Source organism: Vulpes lagopus, chromosome 2 (genome assembly GCF_018345385.1).
Source record: "Vulpes lagopus strain Blue_001 chromosome 2, ASM1834538v1, whole genome shotgun sequence".
Classification (NCBI taxonomy): Eukaryota; Metazoa; Chordata; class Mammalia; order Carnivora; family Canidae; genus Vulpes; species Vulpes lagopus.
In genome coordinates, this window is record NC_054825.1 from 168,313,499 (window position 1) to 168,327,636 (window position 14,138).

The following is a 14,138-nucleotide window of genomic DNA, read 5'->3' on the forward strand; positions in this document are numbered from 1 at the left end:
CTGATTTCATTTATTTTAAATTTGGTTAGGGGCAGGGCACTAGGTGGTTAAGTCCATTAAACATCTGCCTTGGCAGGGTCATGATCCCAGGGTTGGGATGGAGCCATCAGCCATCACTGAGGTCGAGATCCTCTGGGATCAAACCCCCATCTAACCCCCTGCTCAGCAGGGAGCCTGTTTCTCTCTCTTCCTCTGCTGCTCCTCCTGCTTCTGCTCTCTCACCCTCTCTCTCAAATAAATAAAATCTTTTAAAAAGTAAATTTGGTTACGGGCAGCTCTCTCCCTCCATGTGTATTGAATGTGACTCTTGATCTCAGGAATATGTATGTGTTCCAGCCCCTCTTTAGGGATAGAGTTTACTTCAAAATGAAGTAAATTTGGTTAGTTTTAGATAGCATACCAAATATAAGCAACAGAGAACGATGAATTGCACATCTTTTACTTTGGCCGTTCTTTAATAGCAGGTCAGTGGCAACAAATTTTCATACTCTTCCTGCATCAGAAAATTTCTTGTTTCCCCTTTACTCCTGAGGATCATTCTGCCAGAAACAGGATCTGTCCTACACTTGAAAAATGGGCCACTTCCTTCTGGCCTCCAAACTGCCAGGTACAAAACCTACCATCACTGTTCCTTAATACGCAATGGGTGGTTTCTTGGGCTGATTTTCAAGATTTTCTTTTCTCTCGTCTTTAAGAAGCTTACCACGTGTCTTAGTGACTGCTTATCATGCTTGAGGTTCACTCAGCTTGTTGGACCATTATTTCTTCAGATACTTTTTTCCTAATTTTGGTATTCAGTAGTGCCAATGTGAGATCTTTTCCTTTTTTTTTATTTAAGAATTATTTATTTATTTGAAAGAGAGAGGGGGAGAGATCCCTCCCAATAAGGAGGAGTGGCAGAGGGAGAGAGAGGGAAAAAAATCCTCAAGCAGACTCCCTGCTGAGCAAGGAGCCCGATGCAGGACTCCATCCCAGGACCCTGGGATCATGACTTGAACCAAAGGCAGACACTCAAACGCTGAGCCACCCAGGTGCCCCAGGGTTATTTTTTTTCAACTGGGGCATAGAGCTTTATGTTATAGAAGTACACACAAATGTATTTATAAACCATATTCTATGATTTCTAATATTGAATCCAGTGGGTGGAGGTGTAGAAGGGAGATAGATACAACAAGGTTTATCAGGAGTTGATGCTTTGGAGCTGGAGATGGGTACATGGGGGTTTAGGATACCATTTTTTCTGGTGTAATGAAGTATACTCCATTTGTATATGTTTGTATACAAACTCTGTTTTCTATCTTTGGGAATTTCTATGTGAAAAGATTCTCAGGAAAGAGGAACAAATTTCTAGTTCAGAAGTTTTATCAGTGAGTTTCACAGAACTTTCGAGAGAAATGGCCTCAAAATTATACAAATTCAACTATAGGATAGAGTAGGAATATCCCCCAACTCATTCAGAGATTAGTATAACTCTTAAGTTGAAATAGACCAAACACAAAGGTACAAAAAGAGGAAATTATCAGGCCAGTTATCCTCATGAACAGAGGCAAAATGCTAAAGCAGGTATTCTCAAACTAAATCTAACAGTACATAGAATAAGGCAGTAGACCAGGACTAAGTTCAGTTTGTCCCAGGAAAGCAAAGGTGATTGAACATTAGAAGTGTGTCAATGGGAGAACATGGATGGTTCAGTCAGATAAGCAGTCGGCTCTTGATTTTGGCTCAGGTCATGAAGTCAGGGCCCTGGGTTAATCCCTGTGTGAGGTTCTGTGCCTGCTTGAGGATTTCTCTCCCTTTCCTCCTGCCCCTCCCCTTTCTCTCAAATAAATAAATATATATTTTTAAAAAGGAATTTATACATCAAAGAGGGCAGGAACTTCTAGGGTGCTAGCTATGTTTTGTTTCCAGATCTAGCTGTTAGATTCATGGGCATGCTCAGTTTTGGAAAATTCAGTAAGCAAAGCACTTCACACTGTAACATACTCCTACCCCCTCAACTTTTTTCAATGATCTACACTCTTTGAAAAGACCAGACCAGACATGATGTCTTGTAGAATGTCCACATTCTGACTTGTTTGCTTATGGTGTCATTTTACTTGCTTCTCTAAACCCTGTACTTCCTGTAACTTAGAAAATGAATCTCAAAGCTTAAATATGCCAGAATGCTTCCTGGGTTTTTTATTGCATCATATCAAGAAGCACATTCTAACTAGTTGTCTAGACTTATTCCAGTGTAACTATTTTAGTGACATAAAAATTGATCAGTGGGCATTTTCTAAAGTTTCTATTTAAATTCCAGTTAGTTGGGGCACCAGGGTGGCTCGGTCAGTTGGGCATCTGACCTTTGGTTTTAGGTTGGGTCATGACCTAGAGTTGTGGAATCGAGTTCTGCATCAAGATCCAGTTTACTGGAGTCAGCTGGAGATCCTTTCCTACTTCCTCTGACCCTGAACCCCCCAATAATAAATCTCTGAAATTTAAAGAATAAAATAAAATACATTTCAGTTAGTTAACATACAGTATAATATTAGTTGCATTTGTACAGTACAATGATTCAACACTTCCTTACAATACTTGGTGCTAACCACAACAAGTGCCCTCCTTAACCCCATCTCCTATTTCACTCATCCCGCCACACATACCTCCCTTCTGGGAACCATCGTTTTTTCTTTACAGTGAAGAGTTTGTTTCCTGGTTTACCTCCATCTCTCTTTTTTCCTCTATTCTAATATGTTTTGTTTCTTAAATTCCACAGGAGTGAAATCATATGGTATTTCTCTTTCCCTGACTGATTTATTTAATGTATATAATACATCTAGCGCCATATACATCATTGCAAATGGTAAGATTTCATTCCTTTTTGTGGCTGAGCTGTATTCTATTATATATATAAACCACATCGTCTTTGCATTTTATCAACTGATGGACACTTGGGCTGTTTCTATAGTTTGGCTACTGTAAATAATGCTGTTACAAACATCAGAGTGTGTGTATTCCCTTGAATTAGTATTTTTGTATCCTTGGGGTGAATACCTAGTAGTGCAATTGCTGGACACAGGGTGGTTCTATATTTACCTTTTTGAAGAAATGTTATACTGCTTTCCAGAGTGGCTGCCTGCTTTATATTCCCACCAACAGTGCAAGAGTATTGCCCTTTCTGGTCAGTGGGCATTTTTTGTTCAAAGACACAGATATCCAGAAATGACAAGTATGAAAAATGTATGGCGTGTTGCTCCTCAACATAATAAAAGCTCTATTTGGCAATCTGAGAGTTAACATTATTCTTAATGGTGGAAAGTTGAAAGCATCCTAACTCGAATCAGAAACAAAATAAGGGTGCTCATTCTTATCACTTCTATTTAACATACTATTGAAAGTTTTAGCCAGAGAGCAATTAGGCAAGATAAAGAAATAAAAGACATCATGCCAGAAAAAAAAAAGTAAAATTATCTTTGTAGAGGACATGATCTTCTATAGAGAAAAGTGCAGGGGCTCCATGAAAAACTTCCAGAACTAATAAACAAATCAAGAAGCTGCAGGATTCAAAATCAATATATGGAAATCAGTGCATTTCTATACACTAACAAAGAACACATGGCAAACTATCTGGAAAATGAATAAAATCATCCCATTTACAATGGCATCAGAAACAATGAAATACTTCGTTCTGGAGGTGACATTAGGGGTGGACACAAGGACTGGTGTGTCCTTGTGTCCCGCAGGGACTAGTCCATCTATAGTGGCAGAGGAGGATGAGCTCTGCTCTGTGAGCACAAGAGACTGTCTATGATGCAACCCCCAACCCATACCAACATTGGGTCAAGGAATAAGCAGAGCACGCTTAACTAGAATAGAATCATAGACAAAGATACTGTGGCTTCAGTGTCTACTCATGATAAGCAAGACAAAGATCCCCATTTGCTAACAACTAGAAAGAGTGCCTATTCTTCGGATCATTGCCCAAAGATATACTTGCTGGTATCTTGTCATTTGGCTTTGGAAAGACTTCAAACCTAAGAGAATGGTAGAGTAAATTCCATTCCTGGGAAGATTTGCTCTTTTTTGGCCCATGGAATAACATGACCTTCCTGTTTATGTGTGAATAATGGAAAATCAAGTCTGCATTAAATGAAAAAAGATATTCACAGCCTTCACCTTCCTAAGCTCTGGCTTTTGAAGTTTCTTACACCTTTGAATTGGTACACATTTGAAATTGCAAATATACTTGAAAATAATATACATAGAGTGGAATGGACACGTTGTGATAGTCTGACTCTACTGGCATGTGGAAGATTCTCAATGACATTGAGGTTTTCCTGCTGTGGAAGAACATATTGGGAGCTATTGACACTGAAAAGAAATTTTGTTGCAACTAGTTGTCTACAGCTCAGGAAAAGAATTCAAAGTCTTCTTTGGAGAAAAAGGTGAAATGAAAGAAACAAATAATTTGGAGTAGGGACACCTGGGTGGCTCAGTGGTTGAGTGTCTGCCTTCAGCTCAGGGTGTAATCCCAGAATCCTGAGATCAAGTCCCACATCAGGCTCCTTGCATGACGCCTGCTTCTCCCTCTGCCTATGTCTCTGCCTCTCTCATGAAAAAATAAATAAAACCATTATATATATATATATATATATATATATATATATATATATATAAAGCAATAAAAAATTTTGGACTAAATGTAACCAAGTAGGGGAAAGACCAGTGGACTGGAAACTATGAAACATTAATAAAGAAGAAATGGAAGCACAGGCAAATATATAAAATGATATCTTGTATTCATAGGTTGGATGACTTAATAGTGCTAAAATATCCATACTAATCAACATGATCTACAGATGCAATGCAATTCCTATCAATATGCCAACAGCATATTTCAGAGAAAGAGAAAAAAGCAATCCTCAAATTTTATGCAACCATCAAATACGCCAAATAGCCAAAGCCAACTTGAAAAAGAACAAAGCTGGAGGCATCACTCTTCCTGATTTCAAACTACATTACAAAACTGCACTTATCAAAGCAGGATGGCACCAGCAGGATAAAAGGGTTCACTTGCTCCAAGCATGTGCCCCCTTGCTTGCAAACCCATGTCCCATGATCTGTAGTATAACTAACCTAATTTCTTTGGGATTTGCAGACCACTGGCCTTGAGGAGCAAAGGACCACCTTTTCCCAGGAGATAAGTCCTGCTCATATTGGAAAATAGCCTCTCTGGATGTCAACAAGTTTGTTCAGGGCCATGTCCACATAGACTAGCTGCCTGCCCACCTGCTTCTCCTGCGCGTAGGTCCCTTTTCTTTCTCATGCCTTTCACTTGAAACCAGCTTCCATCCCCAATCCCCCTGGGCAGGGAACTAGGTTTTGAAACATTAGTTCACCATCTTCCCAGCATGCCAACTTCTTGAATATAGCAACCTTTCCTCACCTACCATTGCTTGTTTCTCAAGTGTGGATTGGCAAGGTGTGATGAACACACCTGAGTTCAGTACCAGTTCTCTGTTAGGTAACAGAATTGACAAAGGGAAAGAACAATGGAACAGAACAGAGAGCCCTGAACTAAATTCATGCATATAAGGTCAATGGATCTGTGACAAGGTTGTCAAGAACACACAGTGAGAAAGGATAGTCTCTTCAACAAATGATGTTGGGGAAACTGAATAGCCACAGGCAAAAGAATGAAACAGCACACTCACTTTACACATACACAAATCAACTCAAAATGGATCAACCACTTAAATATAAGACCCCAAACAATAAAACCCCTAAAAGAAAACAGGGGTAAACTTGATGACATGGGTATTTTTTTTAATTTTTTTATTTATTTATGATAGTCACAGAGAGAGAGAGAGAGAGAGAGAGAGAGAGAGAGAGGCAGAGACACAGGCGGAGGGAGAAGCAGGCTCCATGCACCGGGAGCCTGATGTGGGATTCGATCCCGGGTCTCCAGGATCACGCCCTGGGCCAAAGGCAGGCGCCAAACCGCTGCGCCACCCAGGGATCCCTGATGACATGGGTATTGACAATGGTTTATTGAAAATGACACAAAAAGCATGGGCAACAGAAATGAAAATCAACAAGGAGGACTATATCCCGCTATAAAAGCTTCTGCATAGCAATAGAAATCATGAACAAAATGAAAAGACAAACTACCAAATGGGGGATAATATTTTCAGATCATGTACCAGGTAAGTGGTTAATATTTAACATATATAATGAACTCCTACAACAGCATACTAAAAAGGAAAGAAAGTATCTAATTTTAAATAAACCAGTATGTCTCCAAAGGTAAGGGAAACAAAAGCAAAAATTAATTATTGGGACTTCATCAAGATAGAAAACTTCTACACAGCAAAAGAAACAGTCAATAAAACTCAAAGGAAACCTCAGGAATGAAAAAGATATTTGCAAATTTCTTATGGATAAAGGGCTAGTATCCAAATCCATACAGAAGTTATTAAACTCAACACCCCCCCAAAAAACAAAGAATCCTGTCAAGAAATGGAAAGAACATGGATTCTTGTCTCACATTTAGATCTTTCACCCATTTTGAGTTTATCTTTGTGTCTGGTGTTAGACAATGTTCTAGTTTCATTTTTCTGCACGTGGCTGTCCAGTTTTCCCAGCACCATTTATTGAAGAGACTGTCCTTTTTCCAGTGGATAGTCCTTCCTGCTTTGTCGAATATTAGTTGACCATAGAGTTGAGGGCCCATTTCTAGGTTCTCTATTCTTTTCCATTGATCTATGCGTCTGTTTTTGTGCCAGTACCACACTGTCTTGATGATCACAGCTTTGTAATACAACCTGAAATCTGGCATTGTGATGCCCCCAACTCTGGTTTTCTTTTTTAATATTCCCCTGGCTATTCAGGGTCTTATCTGATTCCACACAAATCTTAAGATGATTTGTTCCAACTCTCTGAAGAAAGTCCATGGTATTTTGATACGTATTGCATTAAATGTGTAAATTTCCCTGGGTAGCATTGACATTTTCACAATATTAATTCTCCAAATACATGAGCATGGAATATTTTTCCATCTTTTTGTGTCTTCCTCAATTTCTTTTAGAAGTGTTCTGTATTTTTTAAGGTATAGATCCTTTACCTCTTTGGTTGGGTTTATTCCTAGGTATCTTATGCTTTTGGGTGCAATTGTAAATGGAATTGACTCTTTAATTTCTCTTTCTTCAGTCTCATTGTTAGTGTATAGGAATGCCACTGATTTCTGGGCATTGATTTTGTACAATGGATACAAACAGGATTTTGTACAACAGGATGCAAAATCCTGCCACACTGCTGTATTGCTGTATGAGTTCTAGCAATCTTGGCGTGGAGTCTTTTGGGTTTTCTATGTACAATATCATGTCATCTGCAAAGAGGGAGAGTTTGACTTCTTCTTTGTCAATTTTAATGCCTTTAATTTCTTTTTGTTGCCTGATTGCTGAGGCTAGGACTTCTAGTACTATGTTGAATAGCAGTGGTGAGAGTGGACATCCTTCTCGTGTTCCTGATCTTAGGGGAAAGGCTACAGAATGAGAGAAGATATTTGCAAGTGACATATCAGAGAAAGTGCTAGTATCCAAGATCTATAAAGAATTTATTAAACTCAACAGCAAAGAAACAAACAATCCAATCACGAAATGGGCGAAAGACATGAACAGAAATCTCACAGAGGAAGACATAGACATGGCCAACAAACACATGAGAAAATGCTCCGCATCACTGGCCATCAGGGAAATACAAATCAAAACCACAATGAGATACCACCTTACACCAGTGAGAATGGGGAAAATTAACAAGGCAGGAAACAACAAATGTTGGCGAGGATGTGGAGAAAGAGGAACTCTCTTGCACTGTTGGTGGGAATGTGAACTGGTACAGCCACTCTGGAAAACTGTGTGGAGGTTCCTCAGAGTTAAAAATAGAATGGCCCTAGGACCCAGCAAATGCGCTGCTGGGGATTGATCCCAAAGACACAGATGCAGTGAAACACTGAACACCTGCACCCCAATGTTTCTAGCAGCAATGTCCACAAGAGCTAAATGTGGAAGGAGCCTCGGTGTCCATCGAAAGATGAATGGATAAAGATGTGGTTTATGTATACAATGGAATATTACTCAGCCATTAGAAACGACAAATACCCACCATTTGCTTCGACGTGGTTGGAACTGGAGGGTATTATGTTGAGTGAAATAAGTCAATCAGAGAAGGACAAATTATTTCACTCATTTGGGGAATATAAAAAGTAGTGAAAGGGAATGAAGGGGAAAGGAGAGAAAATAAGTGGGAAATATCAGTGAGGATGACAGAACATGAGAGACTCCTAACTCTGGGAAATGAACAAGGGGTAGTGGAAGGGGAGGTGGGCGGGGGGTTGGGGTGACTGGATGATGGGCACTGAGGGGGGCACTTGGCAGGATGAGCACTGGGTGTTATATGTTGGCAAATTGAACTCCAGTAAAAAATAAAAATAGAATAAAATATTTTTAAATGGATCTTTCAAATCATAATTTAAAAAATTATTAAAAATACTTTTGTAATAAATATAAAAGAGTAATACCAAAAAAAAGTTATCACCTTACACCATCAGAATGGCTAAAATTAACAAGACAGGAAACAATAAATGTTGGTGAAGATGCAGAGAAAGGGGAAGCCTCTTCCACTGTCGGTGGAAATGCAGGCTGATATAGCCACTCTGGAAAACAGTATGGAGGTTCCTCAAGATATTAAACATAGAACTACAATATGATCCAGCAATACCACTTCTAGATAATTCTAAAAGAAGTGAAAGCAAGATCTGGAGGAGATATTAGCACACCTGTGCTCATTACAGCACTATTCCCAATAGCCCACATATGGAAACCCAAATGTCCATTGCAGACAAATGGTTGAGGGAGACATAGTATATATGTATAATGGAACACTATTAAGAGGCTAGATGTCATATGAACTGCTAATAAAATAAAAGTAAGATAAAAGAAAATGATAAATGTTTTCACAGTTGAAACTAAAGCAAACAGCACACTGAGATGCAATTTCTCAGACATCAGACTGGAAAATAATTTAAAAGACTGTCCATAATTAGTGTTGTTGAGAATGGGGGCCACCAGCACTCTCATATATTGCTAGTGAGAAAATAAAATTACAATATTTTGGGAAACAATGTAGCACATTCTTCAACAAATTAAACCTGTGCCTCCTCAGCGATCCCCTCGCTGCCTTCCTGGGTTCAACTCTCCCCAAGAGATATGAGAGCACACGCCCATTTCAAAGACTCCTGCACTAAAGTTCCTGACAGGTCTACTTGTAATAGCCCAGGGGTGGAAACAACAGAAATGTCCATAAATAAGTGAGTGAATTTAAAAAAATCTTTCTGAATCCTTCCGGTATAATACAACTAAGAGATGAAAAAGAACAAACTGTGAATCCATGCAATAAATGTTCCAATGGGTTAATTTTTAAAAACTATGCTGAGTAAAGAACTCACCCTGACCCCAAATTGTATTATTCAATTTTTCAAAGTTCTAAAAAATGTAAACCAGTGTAGAACAACAAGCAAATGTAAGGTTTCATGTGATCATGGGGAAGGAGAGTTAGAGGAGGCAAATGAAGGGAATACAGAGGACATCAGGAGATTTTTTTGTGGGGAGGGACATATTCATTATCTTCATATAGGAAAGAATTCTCTGGTGCATGCACATGGAAAAACTTAATATATTGTATACATTACATATGTTGAGTTTCTTTTTTATTTCTTTATTGGGGAGAGATAGCAGGAGTAAGGAGGAGGGGTAAAGGGAGAAGCAGTATCCCAACTGAGCAGGAGACCCACTTGGGGGCATCAGGATCATCACCTGAGCCAAGGACAGACACTGAGTTCCCAGGCGGGGGGTTGGGGTAAGTTTCCTATATTTCCACCATCTCTCAATAACGTTGTTAAAATTATGTATATATACATGAAATATTATTTATAGAGTACAAATTTCTAACAATTGCCAACTGCAGGGCAGGTCTCTGTCTTCCCTTCTTGTCCAGCAGAGGGCGGCAGAGCTGCTCTGTAGCCAAGAGCCCTGCTCAGGGCGCCAGAGCCCAGCAGGCTCTGACCCACCTGAGTCTCACCGAGGCACAATCCTCCCGGCTCCCAGGCCTGAGGACCCTGCTCTGTGGAGACCCCTGAAGATTTCTCAGCAGCCCATGGAGGCCCGGGGAACCAGGGGACATTCCTGTGCAGGTGGGACAGGAGAACCCAGGATTTGCCTTTGTTTCCAAGGGGCTGAGGGTCTCCTCCCCTTTCCAGAGGCAGCCCTGGGATCCCTCAGCTGAGTCTGGGTGGAGCCGCTCCAGCTCCTGGTTCCTGTGGGGACACCTATAGCAGAGGACAGACAGGGACACAGATGACTTGGAGGCAGTGCCTCCACCACTGGGCTGTGATGGGGAGAGAGGGCATTGTGGTGTCCGGACCCCCAGGCACGTGTGTTTCTTCCAAAGTCTGAAAAGTCCACTACTAGATCATTCCTTGAAATCTGGAGGACAGAGAGCTCCTCTGAGGGAACACATCCCTGGGTGTGCAATTCTCCTGACACAGGCTCGGGAATCTTCTGGACAGTGCCTGTCCTCGCCCCAGGCTCACCCTGCCCTGGGATGGACTCAGGTAGTCTAGGACCCACAGGGACCAGGCCCCAGGCTGACCAGCCCTCTAACCAGTCCTCACCTCTGCCCAGAGCTCAGGGCCACTCATCCTTTGGAGCTTGGTCAGCACCCTGGGTGCAGCTCCCGGCACTGCCTCCAGGAGGCGACCTAGGGACACGCAGACAACACCCAGGAAACCAAACTCTGAAGCTGGCCTTGGCTAAGAAAGTGGAGAAGCTGATTTCCATCCCTTGCTCAAACAGAACTTCTAGTCCGACGCACCTGGACTTTCTGTCCTGCCTGCTCCATTTGGGGCCTGAGGAGCACCCAGTCTTTTAGGGGTCCCTATGTAACTCCCCATTGCCTGACGGGAACCACCCACAGGAGGGTTCCCCAGGCAGAGGACACAGGCTGCCCAGGCCTCCCAGGCGCAGATGGACAGTCCCTGGGCCACAGTTCAGCCAACAGACGCTGAGAGGGAGGGGCTCCTCAAATCCTTCCCTGAGGACCAGGAAGCCCCAGTCACCGACCTCCCACCACTGCTTCTCTTCCCAGGACATCCAGGAACCCCCTTGACACCTGGCAATTGAGCTCCTGAAATGCCTGGTCTAGGGTCTTCTGTACCTGGAAGGAGAGGCCAGGCTGCTGACACCCAGAGCTGGACACTATCCCTCACCAGTCATCACCAGGAGGAAGTCCATCCTCCCCAGAGCAGGTGAGATCACTGGGGAGACCCGTGCCGGCTGGGCTTCTCTGTTACCAAGGGAAACGATCCCCTGGATCTGGGGACCCTGGGCTGTGTGTGTGGTGTCCACAGACTCAAGGCCAGGACACAGCACAGGCCACTGACGGAAGGGACAAGGGTCACCAACACAGAGAACCAGGTCCCCCTCAGCCCGGCTCTTCAAAGCCTGCTCCCCCGGACCAGGAGCATCCGCGTCCCCTGGGAGCTGGTTAGATGCAGGCTCCGGGGTCCACACCACACCTGCGGAGTCAGATCTGCTTTTCCACAGGATCTGCGGACCCTCCCTCCGTGGGCGCAGAGCAGAGGCGGCCCCGGCGCCACGTCCCGGGGTCTCAGCCTGGCTGCGCATCTGCTAAAGCCACCTGTGCAGGGGTCACCTGGGCCTCCGCAGGCTTGATGACGTTCCCAGGTGATCCCCAGGCCCGGTGGGGGTGACGTCCCGGGACAGGCGCTCTGGAGGCGGCCCCGGGCTCCCGCTCTGCAGGGGGAAGCCCCAGGGCCAGGAGGGAGGGCTGTGGGGGCGCGGACCCTGCACCTCGCCCCCGAGCTGCGGGGCGCGCCCCGGACCCGACGCCCCGGGCTCGTGCTCGTGCCGAGCAGGCCGGGTGCGCGCTCGCGTCTGCCGGGAAATCCCAGCGGAAGACCGAGAGGCCTCAGCAGCTGCGGGGACCCTCGGGGACAGAGGATGGGAACCCGGGACCTGCCGTCGGGGGGGGGGGGGCGGCGAGCCCCCGCCCGGCCCACGTGACCCGGCCCCGCCCCCAGAGGCGGCCCCGCGCGGAGGGGGAAGTACGCGGAGCTGCCGGGCGGGACCGCGGGGCCCGAGCGTCTGCGCGGCGGCAGCTGCTCTCCCCCGGGCCGGACGGAGCGGGCAGCGGGCACCATGGAGCCCCCCTCGGCCTCTCCCCGAGCAGGGCGCGGCCCCTGGCGGGAGCTCCTGCTGGCAGGTGAGGGGGCCGATCCCCTGGGAGGGGCGGGAGGTCGGGGGAGCGGCGGCCTGGGCTGGGGGGGGGACGGGGCTCCGCAGGGGACGGGGCGGCGGGCGGGGCGGGGGAGCCGGCTCAGCGGCGGGACGGCCTCGGGATCTGCAGGTGGGACTGAGGGGCTGTGTCCCAAGGGCCTCCTCACCGGGACTCAGTTTTGCAACCTGACGGAAACCACACCCAGGGACCCCAAACCCTGCCCTTGCCACCACCCTGGGATCCTGACCCATAAGCGCCAGGCTCGGAGGGCCCCGGGGACGCTCAGCCCTGGGTATTTGCAGCCGGGCCACCCCGGGGTACAGCACAGAGCAGACCAGTCCCTGCACCCTGAGCTCACTTCTCTGGGAGGAAGACAGACCTGCAGGGACATCTAGAATGTCCTGTCCGGTAAGGACAAGCCCCCTGAAGGGAACAGAGCAGGGAAAGGTCAGGACATGAAGACAGAGAGTCCTCAGAGGAGCAGGTTAGGGCAGGCCTCTCCCAAGGACCCCTTGAGTATGAGCAGGTATCCTAGGACAGTGAGGGTGTCACGTGAGGAAGAGCATTTGAAACAGAGGAAATAAACTCTTGGGTGTATAAGTAAAGTGGTCATTCCACTGACCATGACCAGCAGAACACACACACACACACACACACACAGACACCCAGATTCGCATGCACTCTTACACACACACTCCGAGGCTGGGGGTTAGGACCCACTCTGTCAACAGGGCTCCAGCTTTCCTTCCCAACACATAGGTAAAAACACTGATCCATCTCCTCTCTTCCCTCCTAGTCTCACTCTTAACCTTCTGGAACCCGCCCACCACTGCCCAAGTCACTGTGGAGTCCGTGCCTCCCGATGCTGCTGAAGGGAAGGACGTTCTTCTGCGGGTCCTCAATCTGCCTGGGGATCTTTTAGCCTATCACTGGTTCAGAGGGAAAAGTGTGGAGACCAATAATCGTATTGTGTCATATATGGTAAACACACAAGTGATTGCCCCTGGGCATGCACACAGCGGCAAAGAGACAGCATACCCCAATGGATCCTTGCTGTTTCAGAACATCACCCTGAAGGACGCAGGGTACTACACCCTACAAATCATTACGAACGATGTTCAAGTTGAACAAGTACTTGGACAGCTCCAAGTATTCTGTGAGTAATTGCTCTCTCACCTCTGGTGTTGGGTGAGGGAATTCTACTTCACACACACAGGATTCACAGGCCTGCACTGGGCCTCCATCCCTCTCTGCATTATGTCCCTTTAGTGGTTTGAACATTTAGTGGGGGACCCACACAGTGGAGATAAACTTCCTGAGATGGGAATTCCTTTCCTGGAATCCAGACTCTGATCATCACAAAGAACTTCCTAGACTCATTCCTGCCAGGCCTGAGGAGTCCCTGGAATCCTCCCCAGACCTCAGCCCAGAAAGCCCCTGCCCAAACCACTGTATAGGGGCCCCTGATTCTGGTGACCCTGGGGAGTCTGTGCCAGGTTGGGATTAGTGCCCCTGGGCCAAGCTGACTGGAAGCAAGGATTTCCCGGCAGCCTGAGCTGGTCACCAGTCAGTGCTCAGGCTCAAGAGCCACATTGGGTGAGGGGCAGAGCCTGGTCCTTCACCTGAGGCTCAGCATGGACAGCATAGACATAACAGATTCCCAGTCCATTAGCCAGCTGCTGTGGGGGGCTTAGGGGACTCCAGAGGAAGGGCAGCACCACCAGGGAGGAACAGAGCAGAGACGCTCCTGGCTGCTCCTCCTCCACCCAGAATCAGGCCCAGGGAGCCCATTTTTATGGAGGCGA

General features: G+C 45.7%; 1 protein-coding gene across 8 annotated transcripts in view; it reads left to right on the top strand.

The window, feature by feature from the left end:
- LOC121485202 (carcinoembryonic antigen-related cell adhesion molecule 3-like) overlaps window positions 1-14,138 on the top strand; it is a 32,592-nt gene that overhangs the window by 1,542 nt on the left and 16,912 nt on the right. For 3 of the 8 annotated variants that reach the window (XR_005986229.1, XR_005986231.1, XR_005986230.1), the window contains exons 1-4: window positions 9,770-9,894; window positions 10,036-10,228; window positions 11,182-12,318; window positions 13,130-13,489. Coding sequence is in view for 5 of the 8 variants with exons in the window: in XM_041745296.1 (XP_041601230.1) it covers window positions 12,255-12,318; window positions 13,130-13,489 (424 nt within the window). In the remaining 3 variants the exon portion in view is untranslated. Of the gene's footprint in view, window positions 1-996; window positions 2,843-8,622; window positions 9,347-9,766; window positions 9,895-10,035; window positions 10,229-11,181; window positions 12,319-13,129; window positions 13,490-14,138 lie in introns of those variants that run through there. The other 5 variants (XM_041745295.1, XM_041745297.1, XM_041745292.1 and 2 more) reach the window with 5 other exon arrangements.